The sequence below is a fragment of the Puntigrus tetrazona genome, chromosome 13 (assembly GCF_018831695.1).
Source record: "Puntigrus tetrazona isolate hp1 chromosome 13, ASM1883169v1, whole genome shotgun sequence".
Classification (NCBI taxonomy): domain Eukaryota; kingdom Metazoa; phylum Chordata; class Actinopteri; order Cypriniformes; family Cyprinidae; genus Puntigrus; species Puntigrus tetrazona.
The window spans coordinates 7980898-7994194 of record NC_056711.1 but is presented as its reverse complement, the minus strand read 5'-3'; the positions used below and the strand labels follow the sequence as shown (position 1 = coordinate 7994194).

Below are 13297 nucleotides of genomic sequence, written 5' to 3'. Positions count from 1 at the left end.
GAGACTAATGACTGCTCAATAAGGGCATGTGTTGTGCGTAAGATCATTAAAGCTGCTGCGAATGATTTACGCTCAAAACATACGTGAAAAACCGCCATCTCTGCTCATAGACAACTGTCGAGAGCTATGACGTGGATGGCAGCAAACTTGGAAAATAAATGTCCATTTCAGGCTTTTAAGGGCTCTCTGAAAATGATTCGGGCACTGCTAAAACATCTACTACACTATACTGAAATATTTACTATTTAAATGCTGGCTGAGAAAAAAAAAAAAAAAAAAAGTACTCAGCACACAGCTACTTCTGAATTGACAACGATGCTTTTTGGCAGAAGAATGGTGTAGGTACAGCATCTAACAGCAGGGGCTAAATGAAACATGCTAACCTGTTAAAGCATTACCAATTATGGTGACAGCGTTTAAATCGTGGGAAGCTGTGGAGTCGCTGTGCTGTTAGCTTTTTAGTAAGCTCCGTTCAGTGTAGCCGCTTTGCTATCAGTTGCATGTCACTCAAGACAAACATCGCTGTTAGCGCGGTTTAGTTCATACGAACAGGTAGCCCAGGCCCAAACCTACACCACGGGCACACAGACGCCAACTTGTCTGATGGACTAGCAGGTACAGGCACGTCAAATTTATTTTTCTGTTTACAGGGACAATTTCTCAGCAGACCAATTACAGTGATATATTTCAACATTGACATGATATTTAAAAAAAACTGAAAAAAAAAAACTATAAAGCTAATGTTTTTGATACTTTTTTTTTAACAGTAATGTGCCACAACATCAAGCCAAGTGCTACACTGTACATCTCACTATAAAGAAAAAACGCAGCACACTGCAGCATTAACTACATTATTACATTACATTTCTGCGTTCATTGCATGTCAATGTTTTTATCAGCAGTTCAACTACGCCCAATGAAAGATAGATTACCAACGAATGATGGTGCGATACAGGATGCATATTGATGGGAAATATGAATCATTTCCACGAATCATTTTTCTAAGTTTGTGTAGAAGAGCATTTTTTCGAAAATGATTCAGTGGGACATGCAGTCTAACGCATCTGACATTTTTCTTTTTTTTTTAAAATAAAGATTAATTTACCGTCTTTATTTATTAATTACTATTACGCCTAAAGGTACTTCCAACAAGCATCTCCATCTCTGCTGTTCGGCTATTAAGGCCATGTGGATGCTAAGTACAGCCAAAGGATTTTACTTCTACCTCACTCATCGGTTTGGCCTAATGAAATAATTTGACTCAAAAACCTCTCAAACAGATTCAATATGAACAAATCCTGTGGGTTTTGTATACAGACTTGTAAAAGTAGTTGATTCAAATAATCTCTCAATGGAACAACCGACCGACAAATGAAGTGCTAATTCACTTTTATATTCGAGTTGATCTTTTAGGAGGCTACATATACACAACTGATAAATTCAAAAGGTACAGTTAGGTGAAAAAAGAAACACGATTCAGTAGATCTTTATCATGGTCCCAAACACATCAGATGTGTCAATTAATTACATAAGTACATATATTTCGTTTTTGTAAACATAAAAATGTATTAACAAATGTTTATTTACTTAAAATGTACAGTTTCTGCAATATTTAAACATATCCCATGTGCATTTTATTCGTGACATCTCTGCTATTCGGTTATTAAATTAAACGCTTAGAAATATTCAATGCGATTCGCGAAGAATCGCTCGGTCCGGTTGTGCGCACAGGTTCAACTAGTTCATCAAAACGATTCGACTCAGCAGAACGATTCGTCCACGAAACGGCCAAACGCTAATTCACTTCCTTCATTTTCACGTTGATGTTTTTGGCGGCTGGACAGCAACCGTAAACAAACGTAACGGGCCGCCCGACGACGGTGCGATGCACGATGCCCCAAACAGCAGCGTTTTCTTGCAACTATCGTTACACAAGTCTGCAGCAAACCGTACTATCAGCCTGCGCGCGCGGCGGCAGTCATCGGCGATATCTGATCGATGCTACCGATTGCCGTAAAAGTTTGGGTGGGCATTCAAAACGAGGACGCAAACGACAAAGCCGAGCACCTCGGACCGAAGTATTTCCCTTTCTACCGAACGTCCGTCCGCACGTCGATAAAGTGTCGATAAAGTGCTGCATCACGACGACACGCAGGCTCCGAGAGCACCCTGTAGCGCGCGAGCACGACGTTAGGAAACGCGTCTAAAGATAAACAAAGAAACGAGCTTGGCGAACGCCGAGGCTTGATAATCGCACCGAATCGACTCGACCGGGCTTCTCCGTTAGCGGGCTGCGCTGGCGTTTGACATGCAGAACCGATGCGCCTCCGTGTGCGAAGGCTGCTGTCAACACGCTGAACTAGACGCGGGCAAACGCGAGGAGACACAATGCAGCGAGTGAAGAGAGAGTGAGTGTAACGCGCCGCACAAATGCAGCGGTGCGGTCGCTTACTTTCCGAGCTCTTCGTACAGCTGATACTCGTCTGTAAACCTGGTGGAGGTTACAATTGTAGCCATGTTGCGCTTTACGAGGATATCGCCTCTGTGGTGTCTCCGGGAGCGCCTCGCTCAGGTTCGGGAGATCTCTCGCTCACTCAAAGGGAGGGAGAGAGAGAGAGAAAGGAGGAGGTGGGGGGAAGGAAGAGAGAGAGAGAGGTGCTGGTAAGTGGCGCGTGTGTGTGTATGGAGGTGGAGAGAGAGAGCGCTGCCAGCAACGCGAGATTTTCTCGGTCGACGTCGAGAAGTGACATACACAGCCGAAGCACGCGACGCGACGCGACGCGACGGGGCGACGTCGCGCGCTGCCTCAACTGACTGACTGCCGCGGCGGCGTCTGAGCGCGAACGAATCCTTCTTCGCTTTTTAATAATACGGCGGATTCGTTCGCAAAACCGGTCCGAACAGTTCGCAGTTAAATATGATTCGAACATGCCAGAGTCGACTCGTTACGAGTCGAGAGCTGTTGGGCAAGCGTTTGGAGTGAACCTTGAAGTAAGCTTCACGGACAGTTTTACAGAAGCGCCTTACTAATTATAATATGGAATATTGCCACATTTTGGTTTGTTAAAACACACCAGAGTTGGTTTCAGAGTTTCGTAATCACCTTATTTTTTAATGCGAACATAATCTATTTCCTGAGAATGCACAACACTTCTGATTCTTTGACCGATATAGGTTTGATAGCTGGAATGAGGAAATGTTTACTACAAACCAGTCTGGTTATGATTGCAATAATATAATAATTTACTGACAGCAGAAGCTGGGAAATTAAAAACAGCCACATCTTACATAAAAAAGAAATGTATAAGAAAATGTAGGCCTAAGAAATAGTACTATGGTTCTAAATGACTGTCATATTTTGTGTTATGTGCTGGACAGGCACTATCTGTGGTCGATTGTTGTTCTTTGACACATCTGACAAAGCCGAATCATTACAATTTTTATTTTGCATTCCCCCTCTAGCTCATATTCATAAAATATTCAATATTGAGCTGGATAAAGGGCACTGGCAATGTGCATTCTAGTTTCGCATTGTTCTCGACAGGTATCATTCCAATCTCAAATAGTAATGTTACTCTGTAAACACATTAGAATCCGTCACTGGAAACTAGTTCTACTTCCTAAAAGAAACTGAAAGCAAAATTCAGCTTTGAAAACTTTTGCTCCATTGTGGTTCATCAAAGGAGCAGCGTCTGGATAATAAGCCCGCAGTATACTCTTGCAAGTACATCAATACTGACGCCGAATCCAGCTACACGAGCTCAATTTCATGCGTGTAGTTGCATTGTAAAATACCCAAGCTGTTTTACTACCGATTTTTTATAGATCTGATATATGCGGTATGATGAACATAGTTCGTTTTTACAACAGCACACCATCATCTTGTCAATAGTGCTGCTGGCAAAAATAAATATAAATGTTACTTTTTGGTTAAACGACAGTCACTCACATATATAAGTAATAAATCTAATTTCATTATCATTCTTACAGTATTTGTAATCATTTTACCATCTTGGGGAAAAAAAAAAAACAGCCATTTGAAAGAATAGGTACAAAACGTACTCTGCTACGTTATTACAAACAGATTTACTCGCATGATGCAAGCCTGCTTCAGGTTTCAGGCATTATATTAGTCCATTATGTGGACTTTTATCGCTTCTTAGAAAAAGAACGCAACAACTCTGTGTATCATGGTTGTAAATGCTCTCCCTTCTTTCATGGTCAACCTTGTGGAGCAAAACAGTCCGATTAGCACTGAATGCATAAGAAGTGCAGGGACTGTAATTACACAGAGGCAGGTTGATATGAAAGCTTAATTAGAGCGGAGTAGAGGTGGGTGGTTATTAATTGCAGCGTTCCCGTAGTGCTGTAGCCGTGTATGAGAATGTGTCCTTGCATGCTGAGAAATGCCACATTTTGGTATTCTCAGTCCGACTCGGCCGCAAAGGATGGATGGCTTGCTGCCAGACAGCATCAGTTCCTCAGAGAAGTGCGCTGCTTTAAATATTAGAGACTATATCTGCAGATCATGTTTGAATTATGTTCGAAGTTTAAAACCGAGCTACGGTAAAAGGAAAGAGTTATCAGCACTGTCAAGCTATGACCGCATTATCGCTTGATCTGTGTAATTGAAGACACTGAAGCATTACAAAACAGGCTAAAATATCAAGTGCAGTTTGTTGGGCTTAATGCAAATGTATTGTATTACACTTGATGTCTTTACATTAGCACAATTACCATCTTAAGAGTTATAATTTGCTTGTAATGAGTTGCCTGCCGCCCGATGTAGAGATGATTGTGTCGCCACACCACAGCATTACGGTATGTTGCTTTATTGATTTGCGAAGCAAATGTGTAATCCACTACTGCTTTTAGCGTGACCGTTAAACTGGGTTGCTGTAAGCGAATTCATTCATTGAGCTAATTACAACCACACTTACGGAAACAGACCACCCATATTCCTTCAACAACCTGCACTTTCACCAAAAACCCAGCCTTCAAAAACTGGTCAGCATCCTGATGTTGACATTCAAACATGCATGATGGTTGACAGTGAGAAGGAAAGTTAGTTACAAGCGTTTCAGTGCGTCTTGCATTAATATTTCACAGTGTATCCCTTTGCTGTGTTGTGATCTCTTGAATGACTCAGAAGCAACAAAAGTTGTGATGAAGGAGCTGGTTCTTCTCAAAGAATCATTTAGACGATTCACAAAACAGTCAAGTGAGAGTGAATCAAGCTTCATGGTCACTGGACGAGAATCTTTTTTTTTTTTTATAGGTTGCCAAATTTAAAATCAATTAAAGACATTTACATTGACACAGAATTCAAGTCATGTTAAATAGTTTTTTGTAGTTTAAGATGCATGTTATTCAAAAAGTAATTAAATGATACAAAAAACCCAATGTATTGTCCAGTAAAGTGCGTATGACATATTGGAAACAAACAATGCAGCATTTAACTTTTAATTCTAATAGGCATGAGTATGCTAATAAAACACAATCACATTTATGTGCCACAAATACAGTTCTGATCTTATAACTTGTGGTTTAAATTTAACGAAAAATTATCTCAAATGTATTGAGTTCCTACACACACACACTAGTACTCCAGAGCCTCCTAAAACTGTTCCATATTCGGCTGGTGTAGTTTCTCCACTTCTGCAATAGATGATGTTAGCATGGACAACAGCGTTCGGAGCAACCATCTGCACTTTGGCAACAAAAACATCATTTGGCCCCTCAACGTTTGGCATTTTGGAGCCCTAGTCTCTTTTTTTAACCTGAATGCCTGTATCTGTCAGGTAGTAAGGACATTTTATGCGTGGTATTTCATAAACAAATCGCTCACAGCACCTTTAAGAGATGCCAAACTCAGCATGTGTTCAGGATGACTCATACACAGAGTGAGGGAGTTAGTCAGATCGCTCTCTTTCTCTAGGCCAGCCCATTGTGCATTCTTACCACAGTTGAAGTCTTTCCAAAGTGGGTTGATGCTGTTTTGAGTTGTTTTCAGAGATAAACAGGAGGAGGAAGTGTTTTTGTTGTATTGGTGAAATTATAACACTTGCGCTCCTAAGAAGGAATAACAGTTACATTGTAATAAGGTATATAAGACTTTTCTTCGCAAATAATAACAGGAAGAGAACAATGCCCTCTGGACTACGACTTCAGATAAGTATACACGAGATTTACATCAAAGATTGTAAAGGTGTGTCCACACTAGACTTTGTGTTTCCAAAATAGAAGTCTGAAATAGTTAAGTAATTTCACAAGCTTAGAGCAAATGTAATCAGAACTTAAACGGATAGTTCACCCCAAAATAAAAACATGGTCTTTATTTACTCACCCTGATGTCGTTCTAAACCGGATTTATAACTACTACTTCTGAACACGAGATAAAATTCTTTTTTATGTCCCACAGAAGACAGTCATACAGGTTTTTTAACATGAGGGCGAGTAAATGTTTTTTATTCTCGGGCCAACTAATCCTTTAACATTTAAAAGAACGTATTATTCAGCAATAGAAAACCACTGGAAAATAGGAGCAGATTAGTCAGTTTGAACCACGCTTTAATGAATCTTTCTCCAACAATAAGTACACCGTAACTCTTGCTCCGTAGCTCTTAAGGTAAACATCTGTTTTTCATTATCTCAACTATGTACTAACATTATCTTTTAACTGTGTATTGACTTTTACCTCGCTCTAGATTCCTTATCTTCCAACACAAATTATAGGAAACATTCTCCTCGTTTAATAACTTCATATAAATACATTTAATGCACATCACTTCTTTGCCGCTTGATAAGAGGTTAGTTGTGACTGAACATTTTTTATAGGACTATGTTATTGTAAACAAATCAAAAGCAGGAATGCTGACAGAAGACACTGTGTCAAACAATACGATTACATTACAGTAAATCCATTTACATATACGTAGAAGTAAAATTTTAATATTCAAATATTTATAAAATTCTATTTTGGAATACACATTGCATTGAATACAGAGCGCATTTCATCATGTCTTGTGAAATGCATCTTGAAACCAGGGAGATGAACAGGCCAAGAATGTCTCGTATAAAGGCACACAGCCTTCATACCCAAGAGTGATCTTCCTCCTCTTCAAATAGCCCTCGTTTTACATAAAAGAACTTACTTTATCGCTTTTACTGGCTTTTACATCTGCACTGACCCGATCTACTCAAACTGAGAAGGAATGCGAGAGGACGAGAAACAGGTGGAGGAGAAAACGCAGAAACAATGAAGAATCGCGTGTTATTCTGGTTGTGGTGGGCAATGTCAGAGCAGATTTGGATAGAGCACAAGCATTAAAGCAAAAGGTAGGAGAATGAGAGAGGCGTGAGGAGGAGTGCAAGGCAGAGGCATGTCAGAAAAAGAACAGATAGATGAGAGAAAGTGAACCAGGGGGTGGATATGAGAACACTGGTCCAAGAACAAGTGAAGAACAATATATATATATAATAAGTGCTGTATTATTAAGTATCAAATCAATGCCACTACTTACATCATTTTCTGTATTCAAATAACTGGATCATCTAATAAAGATCCAGCAATATCTACATTAAGTGCTCGTTGAATCACATGTGATCAAATCCAGACTGCTCTGCTCTGGGTTCCATTAACGGTAGGTGATCTGAATGGTTCCGCTAAATCCATTGCATCATGAAGACGGGAAGTTGTCAAATACAGTCATGAATGGTAAGTGTTGTCTAATAATGCAGGAAGGGCATAAACATTTCTATCTCATTGCATATATTTTCACACTGTGTCAGAGTGTCACAAATTGTCCTTTTCTGTCTATAAGAACATTGCAGCCCTTTGCATACGGGTACCAACCTTTTTGAACAAGGCCTTAAGTTTACATACTCTGCAGGAACTCTTAAATCTGGCCTTTCTGTTGGTGTTGTCTGGTTCTTCTTCATCCCCTTCATCTCCTATCTCTTCGTGACCCAACCAGGGAGTCCACACCCCTCCATGAAGTTGCGGGTCAGCCATCGGGTCGTCAGGTGGATTGCGTGGAGGCACAGCAGTCCTGTTGTACTCGGCAAGTCGGGTCAACAGCACCTTGACCACTTCAGGCCTTGCCTCTGCCAAATCCACCCTCTCATAGGGATCAGCAGTGACGTTGAAAAGCCAAACAGACTTCCCTCGCTGGTCACGTCTCTTTTCCATGCCCTGCCACTGCTGCGGACCTCCCGGCATAGTCTGCGGAGGAAACCAGTCTCCGTCGCCTACGTTTCCCGTCAGAAGTTTCCAGTCGCCAGCTCGAATGGCTGCACGCACTCCAGTATCCCAGATCCCAAAACCATTAAGGTTTAGGAGTCTCGGATCGGCTTCTCCATGCTTGCGTGAAACTGGGTCAATATTGAAGAGGATTTCAGTTCGTGGACAGGGCAGGCCACTACTTATTGCACCCCAAACATCTTGGCCATCCAGTTGGCTGGAATCAGATTCTCTGTATCCTGCAAGAGACAGCAGGGTTGGGTACCAATCTGAGACGTGAATCAAAGCCTGACTCACCACCCCCTTCCTTTTCAAAAGTGGGCTGTGTACAAAACCAACTGCTCGAACTCCACCTTCCCAGTAGGAGCCTTTGCCACCACGCAGGGGCCAATTACAACCCCCCGAGAGAGGTTGGCCCCCGTTGTCTGAAGAGTAGATGAGCACAGAGTTGTTGTAGTAGCCTCGCTCCCGTAGCTCACTGATAATATCCCCTACTGACTCGTCTACGCCGCTCACCATTGCGGCATAGTGGCGCCGAGGTCTGTTGCCAAGGGTCTGGTAGTGTCTAAGAAGATGCCCAGGAGCTTGTAATGGTGTGTGCACGGCCTGGAGGGCCACGTATAGAAACAAGGGCATCCGCTGGTCATGACCTCTCAGGATTTCTTTCACTCTGTAAAGAGTCCAAATGACCACAAAAGCTTATGTGACTCAACCCACACAGTATTTGGTTCACAAATGGTTGGTGTTTCTCACCTCTCAGTGTAAAGCCTTGTTGAGTAATTCCCGCTCAGCTCCCAGGCCGGCCGTTCTCCATCATGCAGGTCGAACCCACAGGCCTCTGTACCGTCACAACTTTGGAAGCTGAAATGGTCTCCGCTGCCCGTCAGCGATCCAAGGAAGCTTTGAAAGCCACGGCTCGTTGGCAGACACTCGGGACGGCAAAAACCCAGGTGCCATTTCCCTACCATGTGAGTGCTGTAACCAGCCTGCTGGAGCCTCTCTGGGAGCGTCGGTATGTCGGGGGGCAAGCAGAGGGGCTGCCGTGCACGGATGATCGAATGTTGAAGCCCAGTGTGAATCTGATACCTGAAGCAATAGATGGTAGATAGGGATTTTGATTTCCTCAAGTTTAGTTTCCTCAAAATCTGCCACACAGAGTTTAGCTCAAAGGCTCGATCAGGCTCATCTTTAAACTTTCTAGTAATTCTGAAAACCTTGCTCACATTAGGGATGGAGCTAAACTTTGCATGACAGTGGCCATCCAGGTCTGCATTCCTGGAACTCTTGTCTATACTAATAAATTCATTACGTTTAACTCCAACTAAGAAAAGATACTTATATTAAATATGCAATAGACAGTATAAGATCATTTATAGGACCATAATAATAGTAAGTATATACAGTAAGATTCATGCCGTGTTTTAACAAAATAGTGCCATTAGAAAAACAATAGTGGGTCTCTTACCGTCCAGTCATAAGCTGGCTCCGTGAAGGGGAACAGATGGGCTGAACATAATAGTTTTCCAGCTTCACCCCTTCGCCAGCCAGCTTGTCCAACACGGGTGTATGGATCTCTGAGCCATGGTACCCAATGTCATTGAAGCCTTGGTCATCTACCATTACAAAAACAATATGTGGGGGAACTCTGCCCCGTCTGAGAACCTTTTCTTCCGTAGTATGAATTAGTCCTAGGGCCAAGCAGAAGCAAAGCACCAGCGCATCCATAATTGCAACTAAATTGCCTGTCTGTTGATTAACCTTTTGGTGAGTCCTTATCTTGACGTTCAACTTGAACCAAGCCAAATTAACACAGAATGCTTGCTGTTATAATCCATCAAGCAGCGTGAAGGTCATTTTCCCCTCTAAGGTGGATGTAGCTCTTTTAATTTTCTTTAATATTAGCAAGCGCTAAATTAAACTTGTTCTGTAGCTCTTCTCTCTAGTTTGTTAGTCCAGGGCGATATTCTGTATGTCTGAGTAATTTTGTGAGCAGAGCTGAACTGTCCGAGAGTAAACACTGCTGTCCTCTAACAGGACCGTGTTACATTCCTCTAGCACACCAACCTACAGGATTATGCGCTTCTGTTTTGAAACGTTATACAATGGTATATACAAATCATTTTTTTTAATGTTAAGATAGAGTTTATAGCATATATACAATTTAGCATTACTTTGTATAAATGACTAAGTTTTACTGTGATGGTACATGTTAGTTTTTTTTTATAGGGGAACTGTTAGGGAATATAATAAAATACAAGGCAATTTGGTGGGTAAAAATTAAGGAAATACAGTGTTGACACCACCTGGTCAGTAAGTGTATTACACCCAACTAATAATAGGGAGGAAAGATTTCTCTCTCTTCCAACACACATTTTCACCTGATATTGACCCAAAACAAGCACTAGTGCAGGTGAACTTGATAACACCAACTTTACGTGTTGTTTTATTGATTTTAATTACCTTAGAATCACAGAAAGATGCTTACCTGCTAATGAGTTCACAGAACAGAGGCTGTAGAGACCAACTTTCCTGTATACAGGCTAAGTGATGCTTACTGTGGAAGTGTGCATGGAAAGGATAAGCAGTGATCTATTGAACCCAGTCTTATTAGATGCACATCAATTAAATGGACGATTCAAGCAAAACAGAAAATTCTGTCGTCATTTATTCATCCTTACATTTATCCAAACCTGCATGACACACATTCTTCTGCTGAACTCAGAGGTTGGTAACGTTACCATTACTTGCACTGTATAGATAGAAAATATGACTCTGTCATAATAAGACCACTCACAACCCACACACTAAAATACTTGGCCTGGGCTTGTATTTGGAGTTCAGTAAATCAAAGAAGACGCTTCAGTGGCATTGAACTAGTGGCCTCTGAATTCTAGTGAAGCCAGACTGCCACTGACAGACAAAATAAATCATGTCACAGCTACACCAAGAACACCTATGGATGAAAGTAAAAGGCCACCATAGTAGATTACTGCTGTAGTTATACAGACGAAGGTTTGAGAATTAAAATGGGGGAAACAAACAATGACACACGAGCACTCTCTCTCTCACTCTCACATATCCGGCCCTCTGAAGGGCTATCGACCGCTCTCAGGTTTGCTCTGCCAGCGATCTCCTCTATGTAGCAGAGAGGAAATCAATGCCACAAAATGAGTCAATTTCCTACATTAAGCCAAAACAGACGACAGTCTCGCCCAAGTGGGAAATTTCACAGCCATTTCAGAGCAGGGAGAGAAAATGGAGGAGGCAGCCAGAGGGGAAAAGAAAAAAAATGCTCAAACTGAGTAGCCTTGGCTGTGTGGTAAGCAATTAATTGTCATCGCGGCTTTAGTGCAACTGGTTTTGCTTGTTATAGGGACTGTTCACACAATTTTTCGCTTTCTGACAAAAACATCTTTTTTGTGTTTTACAGAAGAAAGCAAATACAGTTTAAGAACAAATCGAGGAAATCATTACAGAATTTCAATTACTATCACTTTAAATGACTGAAAGCACAGTGTAACAAAACACTACACTGAACTTCAATTAAAAAGGGATCATTAACATTAACATTTTTAAAAAGTGACAAAACCTGTTTAGTAAGTCATTTAGAACAGCAGTGGTTTTTTATCACTACTACATAAATATACAAGAAAAACACTCGATAGAGGTGTAAACCCATTTGTGGCCAGACGCCCACCGAGCAGCCCATAAAGCATTAATGCTCATGTGTTATTAATAAATGGATGAGTGAAAATGTTCCAGGTGTACAGCGTGTGTATGCATGCATTATGTGAGATGAGGAGAGCGTTAGGCCACCATCAAAATCACTCAAAGCCTATAGCTCCACTATGTGGAAAGAAAAGGCATGACGACTAGAATATTACTTAAGAGATATAAATATTTTTAATTCAGCAAGTTATGACTATCTTGTATGTATATATATATATATATATATATATATATATATATATATATATATATATATATATATATATATATGTGTATATATATATATATATATATATATATGTGTGTATATATATATATATATATATATATATATATGTGTATATATATATATATATATATATATATATATATATATATATATATATATATATATATATATATATATATATATATATATATATATATACATACACACACACACACACATACATACACAAAGACTGAATTCAAAATGAAACTGATACACAGCTAATGACCGATGCATATCAGACTTTCATGAAGGGTGTTGGGAGTATTTTGATATATTATTGCATTTTGAAAGGAAATCATCTACTCATTTACATTTATGTCTCTTTTTACAGAGCCGTTTTCTCTTAGCAACTCTTCCACAGGAAGCTCATTAAGCAGTAGTGTGATCTGTGGTTAGAAAAATGTGGTTAGCTTGAAGTCACTGAAATGAAGGCTGAGCTACTTGAAATGTATTCAGCGTTAGACACGGTATGTCCGTTACACACATTTCTCTTGTGCTTTTATGCAGCAAATATAACAATATTAAAAAGTGCTTTACCAGACAGAACTGTGTGCTTTGCAAGTTAATTTGGTGGCAACACTTACAGGCATCAAAAAACAAAACCAAACCCATCCTTGTCTTATAATACACATCTCCATCGATAGACACCTAATGGTCTAATGGTTTGGGGTCAGTAAGACTTTTTTTTTTTGGTCATAGATTTCCATTTCAAGTAAATGCTGTTTTTTCTTTTCCTGAAATCTTGAATGAATAAGAACATTAGAATAATTTTATCATTTATTGACACCGAAGACTTTGTAATGGTTGCTATAAAAGATTTGCCATAACAGGAATAAATTATATTTAAGAATATAATAAGAAAACTGTTACTTTTAATTGAGTTATTTCAGATTCAATTAAATTATCCCAGGCTTAGTGAGCATAAAACAGCATCTTTCTGAATTTATATTTTACAACACTAGTGCATTTTTTAAACTAAAAAGCGATACTTAAAACACTGATATTAAATTTTCCTTGAGCTGCAATGGCGTAAAAATATTCAAGAAACAGGCAGG

The 13297-nt window shown here is 40.1% G+C and overlaps 2 protein-coding genes across 34 annotated transcripts in view; both read right to left on the bottom strand.

Annotated features, from left to right (window-relative positions):
• The window catches only part of camk2g2 (calcium/calmodulin-dependent protein kinase (CaM kinase) II gamma 2), a 49622-nt gene extending 46937 nt beyond the window's left edge, over positions 1-2685 (bottom strand). For 7 of the 33 annotated variants that reach the window (XM_043256374.1, XM_043256375.1, XM_043256370.1 and 4 more), the window contains exon 1: positions 2453-2677. In XM_043256374.1, the coding sequence (XP_043112309.1) occupies positions 2453-2517 (65 nt within the window). In that variant the 5' untranslated portion in view covers positions 2518-2677. Of the gene's footprint in view, positions 1-2452 lie in introns of all 33 variants that reach the window. The other 26 variants (XM_043256358.1, XM_043256360.1, XM_043256356.1 and 23 more) reach the window with 9 other exon arrangements.
• A 2692-nt stretch (positions 2686-5377) lies between these two features.
• Positions 5378-12066, bottom strand: si:dkey-174i8.1 (arylsulfatase I). Its single transcript, XM_043255311.1, has 3 exons — positions 9708-12066; positions 8996-9328; positions 5378-8912 (listed from the first exon to the last, which is right to left on the bottom strand). Exons 1-3 carry the CDS (start codon positions 9965-9967, stop codon positions 7817-7819), a joined length of 1689 nt encoding a protein of 562 aa, XP_043111246.1. The 5' UTR covers positions 9968-12066; the 3' UTR covers positions 5378-7816.
• Positions 12067-13297: the final 1231 nt, after the last annotated feature.

What these genes read in the sequence shown, in the direction of transcription:
- si:dkey-174i8.1 (XM_043255311.1), bottom strand. Translation starts at nt 9,967, where the DNA reads ATGGATGCGCTGGTGCTTTGCTTCTGCTTGGCCCTAGGACTAATTCAT. An exon ending in AGCCAGCTTATGACTGGACG is followed by an intron (nt 9,329 to 9,707) that starts GTAAGAGACCCA and finishes CTATTGCTTCAG; the next exon opens with GTATCAGATTCACACTGGGC. An exon ending in ACAAGGCTTTACACTGAGAG is followed by an intron (nt 8,913 to 8,995) that starts GTGAGAAACACC and finishes GACTCTTTACAG; the next exon opens with AGTGAAAGAAATCCTGAGAG.